Genomic DNA, 15,010 nt, shown 5'->3' with positions numbered 1-15,010 from the left:
ATTCAAGAAATCAGATTCTGCTGCATTAAAACTGTGAATGAGTCTTTGCTCTGTCTCCTGTTGTTCCAAACTAATGTGATTTCTCTGCCATCTTCATGTGTATCTTTCACCATAAAACACCCCTGTTTTGACATCTTTAAGCTGTTCTGTCTAAAGGATAGTTGATCAGAATCACAGTTTGTCCTGACACAGCCTGGGGATGCACTGGGGCACACAGTTTGTATGGCATCTCAGGTAGAGGAGGTAGTGAGCAAGTTGCACTGATACACTTCAATAAAGCAAGGATGGCTTATACTGGATGTCAATTTGGCCATTCTTCTTTTTTTGAATCCTCTTGAGTTTCTACAAATACTGATAGTATTTGTAGAATACTGATAGTGTGAAAAGTTTTAGCCTGATCTTAGTGTTTATTGCCATCTTTATAGCTGCACCACACTGCATTTCCTTCTATGCAATCTCATGTGAAAAGCTCAAATCTGCCCTTCTCCTGGTGGTGTACATTCTTGCCTTAAATTAGGGTTGATATAATATCAACCTCAACTGGGGGTGGTATTAAGAAATATCCTTTTAGTTCCTACTTTTTCCTTCTTGTTTGCCTGACATAACAGAATGAAGCTTTTATCCAGATGTGTTTGTGTCTATTTTCCTTTTTAAAAGGCCTCTGTGTCTTGTTTAACTGTTAAGGGTATTTTAACGTATTTGAGCAGTGGACAGCTAGACCCTGTAAGGACAGCTCTGTGAGTCAGGCTTCCTGTGTAAGACTGCGTGTGCCTGAGAGGCTCAACTGCTCATATGGAGAGGGATCTTCAGACAGGTACTGAAACGCTGCTGTAGATAAGCAGTGGAATTGTATGAGTATGGGAATGTGAGTGGGAATTGTGAAAGCACACTGACTCCAACAGCAGCCAGGACATATGCAGAGCTTTGAAATTGTCTTTTGTGCGGCCAGTTGTGTGTGCTAGTTCTGATGTCTGTGAAGATTTCTGAGGGTCTGTATCTATGGGTTCTGTGCCTGGGAGTATGTGCTGTTATCCTGAATATCTGATTCTGATCTCACTTGCTGGGATTTATTCCGGTGTGGTTTCAAAGGCTGCACTGAATTACTCTGCTTTGAAATGGGACTCGGGCACTTTTCTGCATGCCTTAGTTTGTGTGTGTATGGGGAAGCGGGTGTCTGAGCACAGCAGTTAGGCTTTGTCAGCGTGAGATGTGGGTCTACGCACGTGCAGAGTGCGTGTCTCTGAGTGTACCGGTGCCTATGGCGGGCGTGTGCAGAACGGCACGCTGGTCTGTCGTGATGGGCTTGGGGACTGCTCGCGGGTGGACAGGCACCTGCTGGCCTGCCCATATAAGTAGCCCATGGTGCACCCTTCACCTTAACCCTAAACTCTACAGCCGTGCCCACGAGAAACAGATTAATGGTTAAGCGGGAAGAGGAGCGTGCGCTGCCGCTGCGATCGTTCCCGTGGTGGGACCAGGCTGGAGCCGCTAATTCATGTCACACGCGCTCCCGCCGTCGCCGCCGTTCCAGCTGCGGTGCCAGGGTCAGCTCGGCTTGCGGCCCGCACTGCACCCCAACTCCTCCGGCTCTAGTCCGGGACGCCCCGCCGACTATCCCGGGGGAACCGGGCCCACACTGTGCCGGCGGGCGCGCTGCAGTGCCGGATCTGTGTCCGGCGGCCCCCCCGGCCGTGCCTCCCCCAGCCACGCTCCAAGCCCAGCCCCTGCGCGGGAGCCAATAGCCGCCCTGCCGTCTTCATCCGTCTCTCGGCGTTAAAGCTACAGCGGGGCTCGGGGCGGCGAAATCCCCCGTGGCCGTGTCCTGCGCGCTGCCCGCCTCCTGCCGCCGTCAGTGTGTCCGCACGCGGGTGCGGGAGCAGAGCGGAGCGGCGCCGCCTCCCTCCGCCTCTGCCCCGCCACCCGGCTCTGTCCGGCTTCTGTTCCCGGGGTTCCCCGCCCTCCCCGGCCGCTGCAGTTTAGTTCTCGTTCTTTTTTTTCTTTCATTCCCCCCCCCCCCCTTTCTTTCTTTTTCTTATTTTTTTTCTCCTCTCCAACCGGGAATGCTCAAACTGGACTGATGGACATTTCCGAGCTGTGCATCTCCGACCCGCTCGGCTACCACAACCAGTGAGTGTGCCGCGCCGCGCCGGGACCGGGGCGGGCAAGAGGCGGGTTGCGACTGGCGCTGCGTCCCGCTGCGGGTGGGACGGGGCAGCGACCCCGCGGTCCCGCTGCCTCCCTGCCGCAGAACCGCCAGCCTCCCTCCTGCAGGGCACCGCATGGACCGGGTGTATCTGAGCGGCCGCGGGCGCAGCGCGTACCTCCGCGCGGGCAGGTGCGGCAAGGTCCGCGGAGGAGCGAGCGCTCGGGGTGTGGGGGGGAGGGTGTCGGCGTGTTGCTGTGTTTCTTTCTTGCCGTGTAACTTCTCCCTCTAATGCTTCATCTCCTAGGAACAGGCAGCTAACAGTGAGCACTGGCAGTCCTTTCTGCGCAGTTTTACTTTCCGTCTGTGCTAGGATTTTTATTAGATGAATTACTAGGTGTCTGTAAAGAGATGTGCATATAAAATGACACAAAGCAGATCCATTAAAGCACTGTCTCTATTTTCAAGAAGTACGGTTTTTCACCTGAAATGCCCTATGGAAATTTAGTTTCCCACAGCTTACTGTTCGGATAGCCTGCCCGGGGAAAGAGTGGACTGAGTCGGAGGGCTGGCAAGCAGACATCCCGACCTGGGACCGGTGGCGAATACCTTAGCACCTGCTACTGCTCTTTGTATTCCGAAGTGGGCTGTGCCTGGTAATGCTGTGTTCATAATCACTTCAGCATGTTAACTTTGGTTTGATCCTTTTGGGGAAGTTAGGAAACAAGGCAAAATCTTCTCGGCGTTTGCATCCAGCTGACTGGAGCAATTAGTTTTAAATGCATTTCTCCTCTCGGATAAATCTCGCTCACCCTGGGCAGAGTCCCCTTTTGTGTGTTTGATGTTAATCCCTGTGTCACCTAGGCAGGTTCTGTGGTGGCATCAGACGTAGAGTGAAGTAATTTTGCCTATTTCATTGCTTTTGTTTTAAGAACACATTGTATTTAGTAAAATTAAAACAATTAAAGCCAAACACAAAACCCACAATGATACTTACCTCTCTTTCCTCATTACAGCTGTCTTATTTGTCTTTGTCTCTTGTTTCCTGATATTCCATCTGTCCTTACACTCATTTCTTCTTCCTTTAATCCCCTGCTTCCAGCAGTTTCATTAAAATGAGACTTAGTATTGTTAATAGAAATTAATAATCTAACCCATGTGATTTTCTTTTTCCCACTGGTGCTTCACTTGTGGCTGCTCCATTTTGAATTAAAAATAAACAAAACAGTTTCTTAAGGGAAATGTATTCTGTATGCTGCTGGGAGTCTTCTCATGTTAAGGCAAAAATAGAAGGTGCATTTACCTTCATTAAAAAAAAAGAAAAAAAGAACAAAACACCGCTACATCTTCATCACTTCCTGTGGTGTCTCTTAACTTTTTCCTTTTGTTTTGTCTGCTTTTGAAATTAAGAAAAGGTACTCAAACCAACATGAAAATAGTAATAAGTAATCTGCACTTTATGTTACTGTTCACCCCCTTTTACTTTTCCATGGGCTGTCAGCTTTCAGTAATGTCAAGTGCACCTTACCCATATTCACAACTCTATGGACAGTGAGTAGACAGATGAAGGTGGCCCTGGGAGAAGTGCCACTGAGCCCCTGCAGCTTTACAGTAGACAGAGGGTGTTGCTTTTTGAGATGGGAAACTGTTGGGGAGCTCTTTGTTTAGAGAAGTGCTTGCCTTGATTCTGTGTGCCAACTAACCTGCTCCCTAACATTGTTGAGGGTAGAAGAGACAGACAAATATCATTTAACGTATCTCAGCTTCTGGTTTTCAACCTCCTTATGTATTTATTTATTTATTTTTTAATTAAAGATGTACAGCAATGCATGGAAGTGTGGCTTTATCTGGGAAAAGTTACTGAGAGAAGGAAAAGAGGTGATAAGCCTTAAAACTACAGTGTATTTAAAGTGTACGTGCAGTGTGTCAGGTACTGATTTGATTTGCATTCTGGTTTTGTTAAGGTTAGATTTCAGATTGCATTCCTGTAGCTGAGGATAGAAGTTGGCCAATACATATCCCTTTACTCATTTTTCTCTCACTGTAACACAATTATGTTGCGAACATGCAATGTAAATATAGGTATTGCACTTGTGCCTGTATCGCTGCCTCGCTGTGTGAGCATATCATCCTTATTGTACTGTTTTACTCTTCTGGCTGCTAGCCATTGGAAAGATTTGAAGTTAATTTCCTTTAAGCAGAATAATGCTTCTTTTAATTATGTGGACAGCAATTTTTTCTCAAATTGAACCTTAAATTAGGAATTAATTTAAAAATATTGCAAGCTGCCTGTTTTCGTTTAGTTGTTTGTTAAGCTATAGGAAAAAAATAGGAGGACATGTAGAAGGTAGAAAGGGAAGAGGATGTGATCACTCAATACGTGATCCATACAGTTACCTGGAAACTGTGTTTCACCTTACAGTTATTGAGAGACAGAGAATGAACAAGGCAAAAGAGAGAAGAGGTGTCTCCACCTTGGAGATTAAGGAGTACTTAATATTTGTAACAGTCAGACCCAGGAATGGTCTAAACAAGACCTAAGCAAAGGAATTTATTGTCCTTATCCTACTCTTCCTCAAGCAGTGAAAGTTGCCTTTCCTTTGCTTGTGTGTGTTGATGTGAGAGATGACACCAGGAACCTGCGGAAGTTCTGGTCGGTGGTCTGTGTGGTTCTGTCAGTGCAGGATCTTGCAGGGAGAGTAAGAAAATCCTTCTTCATAATTTTGCTCATCTGTGCATGTGTCCTTAAGCAGCATATGTATTTCATTTCGTGTGTAGGAATCCACTCTAGCAACCGCTTACTACCTTTCGGTACCGACCTTTGGGAGAATTATTTCTGGGGTAGGTGATGCAGCTTCAAGGAAGAGGCTTTCGTACGAGTTTGAATTGGGAAACTAACAAAGGCAATGATTTGTACCTGCAGTTTTACTCTCAGGTGAGGGCATATGGTGAGAATACATTAGTTACACTGTAGTGACAACGTCTGTCCGCAGTACAGCGGGAAGGGGATGTGTGTGCAGATACCACAAATGTACACTCTGACATATTAAAGATGTGATTACATTCACACACAAACACGTTTACATCTATAAATGTTTGTGTTATATATGCACATACATATGTATAGTCATACTGAATATTGGTGGTGTGTCTCTCATGAGCAAACCTAAGTCTGTTTGAAAGGAGAAAGACGGCATTTTTACTTTTCTGTATTAAGTTCCACATCTCAGAGAATTTTTTTTTCTGCTTAGTTACAGTTGCCACTAGAAATATTGATAGGACTACAAAATTGTAATTTCTAATTGGTGTTCTATATGACAGACAGAAACTGACCAAGGAACCATCAAGAAGGGAAGATAAAAATCATTGGCAAATGAGGGCATCCTGCCAGATGCTATGTCTCTTACACTCTTTCTTCTGGTGTACAAGACAGACACCTGAGTCACTAATCTGATAAAAATTATTTTATGAACAGAAGGATAAAGTTGAAAGGAATAAGTGATAAATTTGCTAGAGAGATGGAAAAGTATAACATTGGAAGTCAATGAAGAAGTGAATTCTGGACTCTGCGGCAGAGAATTAACGAAGTTGTTGTCACTGACTCTAATGCACAGACTGAGGAAATGTGACTTGATTTCAGAGGTTACTGGAAATCTCCATATTCTGTGAATGGGAGGAAATCTGAGTCAGAGAAGCTGATGCAACTGTCTGCTTGGAGTATTTCTGAAAGTCTGGGATAGGGAGGAGTTAATTGGAAAGAATGGGGAGGAAGTTGTTTGTTTTATTGACAGAATAAATTACAAAAACTCTGGAAGAGAAGTGGCCTAGTTGATAGGTTCCTGATGAGGTTCCCGTCATAGAACGGGGTCTTGGTACACTAAGCTTATTGAGCGCAAGTCTGATTAGGAAATTGGTACCTTTAAAGTATTTGTATTAACTTTTCCCTTCTCTTCCAATTCCACTTGTAAAAGTAAAGATGATCTAATCATTATCAATTATTGAGAAATATGGAAAGATCAATCTATTTAAAAAATAGGATTTTTTTCCCTTTTATTGATTTGAATTAATCAATAAATATTGCATTTAGCCTGAGAGGGGAAAGACTTTGGAGAGACTGCATCAGAGAAAGTTGCTGTGACAGAGATTTCACATCCCGTTTTCTTCTTCTCCAGGAGAATGTTGCTCTATGCTCTGCGCCCTTTCTGCTGTTACTCCCTGTGCTTACTACTGCTCTGAATTTCATGTTGTTTGAAAACACCTGTATTCTTCAAGTAATTTCAGTTCAGTAAGAACTTTGGTGCGTTGTGTCATTTGGTGTCTTTACTAAATTTTCCAGGGATCAAAGGATAGAAACTCAGTTATGGAATAGAAGAAGGGAGCAAAATAAACTTGAGACTGTATGAACTTTACAGGTTCCGTCGGGGCACAGTAGAATTTCTCCAGAGTGTAAAATGCTCAAGAGAGATTTAATTAAAGAAAGAAATAGTAAAAGGAGAAAAAGGTGGTGTCAAAGCTTGGATATAAAAGCCAGAATCTTTTCCCCAACTTCTCCTTCTAACTTGTGCTCCTCGCTTTAGGAGTTGGGAGTCCTAGCAGCAGCTAGTGTTGCACATCAACAATTCCACTGTACATTGTGGAGACTGAGCAGTTCTTACCAGTGAGACTCATTCTTTACTTCATAGAGCTACTGACAGTAACTTTACGGCCAGGGAGCACAACAGAATTTTTAGCCTGTGCAGTGTGAATAGGTAAATTTAGCGTATGTCCAGTACCCAGCAGTGAGGTTCCTAGGTAATGCTGCTATAGAAACTGAGGAGGGGGGGAGGTAAGGGAAAGATCAGAGCTTCCAGGGCAAACTATGAATTGGTTGGTTGTTCAGTGAAGGGACTTAACAAAGAAGATACTAGCAGCACTCCGCTATGGTGACCTTGCCAGAAAAAAAACAAACAGATGGAAAATCTTGATTTCTTTATGCCTCCCCAGTATCGGCTCCATTTGAGTTGTGAATGCAGTCATCTCTATGTATAGAGATGCATGTGTAAAGTGCTTTGTGCCTGTCATTGGGAACAGAACATAATTTACTATTATATATTAGTAATAGCTATTGACCTCGTGAGTTTTACTTCTTAGGAATTAAACTGTAGTAATTTATACTTTGTGGTTTTTATACTTGTTTTTTATCCTTGCTATGCTGCCTCCCTCTAAGGCTTTGCCCTGTCTCTTCAGAGCAGTAGAGATTTCCACAAAATGATCCTTGCTGCTGGAGCATAGTGCACTTTGATTCCTACAGTGCTTGAGTCTGGCTGCTGGGAGTGACTGTCCATGAGAAGAAACATGCCTGCTCAAGGTGGAACACACTGTATAGTAATATATTTCTCATGTTTGTAATTGCAAATGTAATTAGCAAACAAGCTCTGGGGGATTGAGGACTTGAAACTTTCAGTGCACATCATTTGACCCTATCTTGGCTGGACCAGAGCTTGTATGCCACTGTTAACCCTTGCTGTTCTTGCAGAGAAATGCTCCTTCTAGTCTGACTGCTGCTAAGTTTCCTCCCCCACTTCCGTGTTTTTTTTTTTTTTTGGCTATAAGCAGCATTGTGCCTGTATTTGCTTACACCTTCTTTTATTGTGATGGCAAGTGCTTATGTTCCTCCTGCGACAGGCGCACTAATATTTCCTCTCCTAGCACTTCTGACAGTCTGGGAAGCATTCTGCAATGCCCTTTGTGAAGAGCACTGTGTACCAGTAAGTGCTTTTGCATACTGAGCTGTTCAGTGCCTTCCTATCACCACAGGCAACGTTACTACTCAGTGCCCCTTGCACTTCGCAAAGACAACTTGCGAAAAGCAGGTGGCAAGCTGTTATCACACAACCTGCGACGGCTCTCTGTCCCTGCTGAGCTGGAATTTTCTTGCACTCCCTTTTTGAATGGGGGAGGAGTAAATATGTAAGAAATCCTGTTAATTTTGTGGAATCCTGGCAAAACTCAGTCTAGTCACCCTTAGGATGACTTTGTCATCCTGCAGACAATATTCCTGATGCATAAGGATTTAGTGAGCAACACAGAATCTGTTCTTAAATTCACAAATTTAAGTGTGCATATGAAGCAAAGGGAGCTATTTTGCTTTTTCATGTGAATATTGTATGTTATTTTTTTCTTTTTTGTTTTCAAGATAGGACTTAAATTGCAATAAAATTTGTGATAGGACTGCTTTTGTCTTGGACAGTTTTATTTATTCTTGCCTTTTCATGTATGTGAAATGAAATAGCATAAATGTAGACAGCTGTTTTCATACAGTTTTTGTCGTGTCTGTAAGAGCATTTCACAAATATTGCATCCTGTTGAAGGCTTGGAAGGAAAAGGAAGCCTGTTCTGGTTTCTTCTTGGTAGAATAAGAGCCTTTGATGAGAACCTTTTCCTTCAGTCCAGATTTTCCTTTTCCATTCCCGGAAATTATGTTGGATTTACCTTGTATTTGCAGGCTCATATATTTTACTTAAATTAGAATAGCCTGTAACATGGGTGATGGAAGTGGGACCTCCAGCTTAGAGTATTCTGCATAACAGGAGACAGTTTCTCATAGCACCTTTTGTTTTGAATTGATTGTCAGTGTTTTACTGCAGCTGTTTTTAGATGAAGATTTCTTGTTGCTCTGCCTACTGTTCTGAAAGGCTTTTTGTACATACAGCATATTTAGAAGTGTTATTTTCTAGGTTTGCCCCCCTTTTTCTCGTGGCACTTTAAAGTTCCCTTTAGTAATAATGGCCCTCAATCTCGGGTGATGGAGCCGTCACTGTGAACAATGCTGGTGAGTGTATTGTCTCCCTGTCCTTTTACTCAAGAGAAAGGTCAAAAGAACAGCTTTTAAAAAATGTTCAATTCTCCTGTTACGATTTTGCATATGGAGATGATAATTTTAAGGATGTGTAAGCACTTGGGTGAAAATAAGCAGAAATACAATTTTTTCCATCAGTTGCTGGAAGTACATTTTTTTTAAAATGTGATGACATGAACAATTACAACCCAAATTTCTCACCGAGATTTACACCATTTTAAATATTAAAAAAATGAAACAGCTGAAAATAAGGACACTAAAGAATTATTCTTCAACAGATTTAATTGTTCTAAAGTCTTCTGTGTTGTTTCTGCTTTTATTCAGTCAATCTGACAAGTTTTTCATTATCAAACATATTATTTGTTTCCTGATTTAAGAAATGATACTTATCTAGATGAGTTTTTCCCAGATGTGGCATCATAACAGCGGAGAACATAAGGTGCTACTGATTTCAGGGATTTGGCTTTGAATTTCTTTTGGTGCACATAACCAGAATTAGCCGATATGCATTTTCAGTGGGTACAGTTTCTTCATACTTTTTATTTTTTGAAACAATCTTTGATTTATACAGTAATTTTGAGGAGTTGCTGTAATTTTATTTTTCTTTGTTTCTGGCCTGTGTATGGCACGTGATTGCTATCTAGTACTAACAGTTCAGAAAGCCCCGTAGAGGAGGAAGAGCGATTTAATTCTTTAGAACACACAAATTCAGTATACATGATGCTGCTTCTACTTTTAGCTCTAAAAGTTTAATTCCGTTTCTTCCTAGTTTTTGTATTTCTGTTGAAGGCTGTTTCAGTCATTTTTGTAGATTAAGGGACTAATGGTACAGGGAGATACTGAAAATATTTTCCTAAAAAACTAAAGACTAAAAATATCAGTGCCTATTGCATGGCACTCTCTAGTAGGCAATTTTTGATATCAGATTCATCAGTACTGCAGAGATACCTGGGTAGATCAGGGTTCTCTGTACACCTGACCATATTAAGCAGCGACTTCCGAGTGATGATGTGCAGTCTGCAATGCAGCCTCACCAGGGGCTGGGGCAGGGAGGGGACCACGGCTGGCTGATGCAGTCGACGCTCAAATTCAAAGCCAAGGAAATTCCAGCACGGGAACTTACTTTTCAGTGCTTGGCTACATGAAGGGTGTTGACTTTACGTCTGGTGGGTTCTTTTTGCCTTAATAGATTGTAGCAAATAAGACCTTTTGAAAATTATGTTTAACTATATCGATGTGTCCATATATATTACTTTACATAGATGATGCCAGAAGCAATTCCTTTGGAATAATTGATACAAGCTGTGTAGTGGCACCAAACACGCTGTAGAGGACTAAAATGAGTCAAAAATGCAAGAGAAAGAGTTTTCTTGCATTCAGAGATCTGCAAGTAAGTGATGGATGTATCTCAGTGTGTGTGTATGCACTTAATTTTACATAAATGTGCATATTCTATAAGTTAACAGAACACATGTATATGAAGTACATAATTTTATATATAACCACATGTTCATTTGATATTGCATAGTGTACTGTTTCTCTAAAACAGTTACTCATACAATGTCTCTTTGTATGCATATGCAAGTCTTTCTGCATATGAGTGCATATTTCTCTGTGTGTATTTGCGTGTAAATGTATAACAAAATAAGGACAGGTATGGCTGTCTTCATCGCAAGGTTTTTCTGAGTCTTTATTAATTAAAGTTTGTGAATCTCTTGCATAGAAGGTGTTCCGTAAATGTAGAATGCTGCACAAGTATACAATATGTAACATTTCTGCTTAAAAAAATTTGTTTCTCTTGGAGCATATATAATCATGGGTCATATAGGGTTAGGTGCTACTAAGCAACTGCACTTGTCAAATCAATGCGTATTAGAATTTGTGATTTTTAAAGAGGAACCGAGATTTTCTTTATTTAAAGTATCAGAGAGGAATTTGAAAAACAGTGTGCAGAACATAGATTCAGCTGTAACATTGTCCAGATAAAGCTGGGCTCATGTGCCCGAGCCAGAAAAGTCAGTGGTTTGGAATTTCTTTTTTCTTTTTGTTATTTTGGATCTATTTATTTATTTTTTTTTTTCTTTTCAGTGTGATTTTGGTTTGGGAAGGCACAAAATATCGTGTGCTTCCCCTTACAGAATCCCTTGCTTAGAAGGTTATTTGACAATGAGATACTTAATTTTTTTATTTCAATACCTGTAGTGTTTCTGTTCTCTTTTCATTCTTTTTGAAGAGTTGTTTTATTTTAAAACAGAGCAGTTCCTTTTCTTCTAGCAATTACAGCTAGGGGACTGTCATTGCAGGAGGAACTATAAGCCCTAATCACTGCCCATGATCATTACTTCTCTAATGATACTGACTGTCCCCATCGAAATTTCTCCTTTTGAGTTCCTATTCTAACATGGACTTACTTTTAAAGGTATTAACAGATTTAATTCTACAGCCTTTTAAAAATAACATAATTATGAAACAAAAACCAAAAGCTCTCACAAATATGGTATTTATATGTGTTTTAAAACAGTAGTTTTCCTTAGAATTTTCCCCTCAGGTGTTTAGGAAAAAACAGATGCAACCTCCTCCACTCCTTTAATTGTTGGTTGAATGAAGAAAAAATTCCTGCTTTTGGCTGGTCTGCTTTTTCAGCATACTATTACTTTGCTTCAGTCTCTGCAAAATGTTATAGATTCAATTCCCCTGTTGGACCAAGAGTTAAAAATTAATTCATGAATAATAAAAACCAATCAGTCTTGTTGAGTTTAAGAAGGATTAGAAGAAAGGGTTTTGTACAGAAGCAGTTATATATCTTGGTGGTGATGTTGTTGGACTAATAGATATTGTACTTGGTCCGGTTGGTTATCTGAAAAAGGTAGCTGATTTGCAAATAGGATTGTTATCCTGATGACTAACAAGTCTCATATTGGGTGGATTAAAAGAGGTTGGGCACCTACCTGGTGTTTATTATAAGTTCTTGATTCCCTCTTAGGAGATAATTTATTTGATTCAGATGTAGATTGAAAAGGGACCAGGTAAATACATGCCATAAAGAAATGGTTCGTGCTACCTTACCACAGCTGGGATTTTCAGGGAAGGTGATGTGGCTTGGGCACCAAATTGTACTGACTGTCGGCATGCGTGTGGTGAGGAGCTGTTCATAGCACAGTAAGAGATGTTAGGTCATCCTGAGCTCAGAGCATGTAACTGATAGAATGTAAGCGCAGAAAAACTCATAATTCCCTTGAGATAGAGGAATGATTTGCACCCAGATTTTTGTGGCCTGTCCCTACATGTGTAGCACTGGAGAGGGGGAGAAGGAAGTAGGAGGCATGGCTTTGGGGGAGTGAGGGCATTCAGAGTGAAGGAGATCTCTTTTTTTTTTTTTTTTTTTCTTTTTTCAAAAATGGGTCAGAGCTAAACCTAGAGTTTATGGTAAGCCGGTGAACAAAGGTGGCTTGTTTCAGTGACGGTGCTTGAGCCTGACATATGGTATGGGAAGAAGACTGCCCTTCTGCACCAGTGAGCCATTCAGCCCAATTAAATGGAGGTCTGGGGAAATGAGGAAGAGGATATGGCTGCCATAGGCAGGAGGGGGAATGGATATATCTTCAAATAACTGCTCTGTAAGAGCTTCTTAGGATTACAGAGCCTTGGTGAGGAAGTATCTTAAGCAACAAATTCTCCTCCTCTAGGAGGAATTTGCTGTCACGCCTAAAAGCCACAGCATCTCTGTCTTAGCTGTTGTGGGAAAACTTGCAAATGTAGGATCTTTGGGAGGTTAAAGACAGGTACAGCCTGCAGGTGACTGGCTGGTAGATTTGTTTAGAAATAAAGGCAGCATAGAGAGAAGTGGCCTTCTATTAAAAGGTCAATAGTTTTGCTTCCCTCAGTTAGGGACTGGCCAGTGGCTTTGACTCCACCTGCCCATTGCTCTAGCACAGGTAGGAGCTGGAAGAGCTCTGCAGCCATCTGCAGGGCTCCGCTGACAGTGCGCCGGGCACCTTGCCGCTGCGGAAGGGGCAGCAGGGCCTGCCTGGAGAGCAGCCATTGCACCTTTCTGTTTACAGGCCAGCCCCTGAGAACGTCCAGATTACTTTGTCCTCTAAAAAGTACACGTGGGTTTCTCCTGGGCATCTTGGCAGTACTCTCATTACTGCATTAAGAGGGAGTTTCCATGTAGCCTCCAGGTAGACCCTCTGTCATTCCTCACAGGTCCTACTCTGCGCGCTCCCTTTTGCATCTTACTAGTATATATTTGGACACTGTCACCACAATCCTGAAGAGCAATTCCACTGTCTGTGGAGATCTCATGGTAAAGAAGCCTGATGGGTCAAGAGAAACCTTAGTGTTCCCCGTATGAGTTTCAGGCAGTCTTTGAGAAATACATTTTCTTTATGTGTGAGCATCTTTTGTGTATTTACACACTGTTTCCTAAATGAAGCAATCTAGAATTCTGATAGAATCATAGAGTGGCTGAGGTTGGAAGCAATCTCAGGAGGCCATCTGGTCCAACTCTTCTGCTCAAGCAGGGCCATCTACAGCTGGCTGCTCAGGACCATGTCCAGGGCAACTTTTGAATATCTGTAAGATGAGCGACTCCTCACCCTCTCTGGGAAACCTGTGCAAGTATTTGGTTGCCCTCACAGTGAAACATGATTTCCTGTGTTCAAGCAGACCTTTTTTGCATTTCAATTCATGCCCTCATGTTGTGCCCTTGAGGTTTTTTTACTCATATTTGAGTTCACCCAATTGTTTTATGTTGTGTTATAACTCTAGTTCAACAGCTTCTTCTTAATAAAGTGACATACAGGAATTTTAGGTACATGTGGGTTAAACCTATGTGGAAGAGAAGTATCCCCCACCTGGTTCCCTGGCAGTATATCTTAATGTCACTTGTGTAGGTGATTGTCAGCTGGGAGTATAACTGCATCGTTGGGATTTGAATTGCCAGGCTCCTGCAGCCTGAGTTAAAAATGTCAGGTATGTTGTCTTAAATTTGCAATCAGCTCATCAAGAGCATCTGTTGTGTCTCATCAGGAGATACAGCAGTTTCTCTCGTAGTCTAGAGTATAGCTTGTCCACATCACAGTATGATGAATACAAATAAAGAGGCATTTGTTTCAAATATCCTCTTTATCTTTTTCTTAGTAAGTAGCTAGGTTATCAGGGTTCTTTCCTTAACAGTGTAAATTAATAGCAGTAAGCAATAATTAAATGCATATTTAACAAGGAACAATCCATTAATTTGAGGGTTGCCATTATTTTGGCCTCTCTTCTCAATCGTCATTGTTTCTGCTTTCTTATGGGAAAATGGCATCAGAGTCATCTCACTGATCTTTGGTACATCACCATTGTGAGAGTTAGGATAAGGATTTGATGCTGTTCATGATGTGGACTACTGAACTGGGGAAAAAACCTTTAATAGCCATAGAGAAAAAATTTTAAGGAGGATGCCATATAAAATGACTTCTACCATGACAGAAAGCCTTCTGCCTGTAATAATGTAGTCAGTACTTGCTGCCTTCTAGAAGCGACTACTGTGCTAACAGGTTCTGTTTCACTTGCAGCAATAGGTAATTTATATCAGGTTACTTCCATCTTCTGCGAGCAAATAGCAACCATGAAATGCTGTCACTGTTGTTGAGGGAAGAGGCTGGTGTTAAGAATTTATATGGGAAACTAGACAAGCGGAAGCCACAAGGTAAAAAAGCCATCTAGCAGCTTTGAGCATGTTTGGGAACTTGGATTTTTAAAGCTGTCTTCAAAGGTACTTTGGATATGAATCTGCTGTCATTTTTACTTGTGTAAATGACAAGTAACTGTGAAAATCAGGTGGGATACACCAATGTTAAACTGGCACAAGATTAATATTAGGCCATTCAGCTTAACATCATAGTAGAGGAAGATATACCTGGAATCAATATAAGAAATCATATTGAAAGGGACACAAACACAGTGAAGCTTTGTATGGGAAGGACAGAAACTAGTCATTTTCCTTCTGTAAAACTTTGCCTGGTGCTGTTAGTACCTCAGAT

At 41.8% G+C, this 15,010-nt stretch overlaps 1 protein-coding gene across 8 annotated transcripts in view; it reads left to right on the top strand.

Annotated features, from left to right (window-relative positions):
* ESRRB (estrogen related receptor beta) overlaps nt 1-15,010 on the top strand; it is a 139,238-nt gene that overhangs the window by 52,242 nt on the left and 71,986 nt on the right. Inside the window, exon 1 of one of the 8 annotated variants that reach the window (XM_065686038.1) lies at nt 1,860-2,127. The exons of the other annotated variants lie outside the window; for them this stretch is intronic. Within the exon in view, the coding sequence (XP_065542110.1) occupies nt 2,078-2,127 (50 nt within the window). The 5' untranslated portion in view covers nt 1,860-2,077. Of the gene's footprint in view, nt 1-1,859; nt 2,128-15,010 lie in introns of those variants that run through there. 8 annotated transcript variants of the gene reach the window in all.

This window comes from Lathamus discolor, chromosome 6 (assembly GCF_037157495.1).
Source record: "Lathamus discolor isolate bLatDis1 chromosome 6, bLatDis1.hap1, whole genome shotgun sequence".
NCBI lineage: Eukaryota > Metazoa > Chordata > Aves > Psittaciformes > Psittacidae > Lathamus > Lathamus discolor.
The sequence above is the reverse complement of the archived record's forward strand: the minus strand, read 5'-3'. Positions and strand labels throughout refer to the sequence as shown.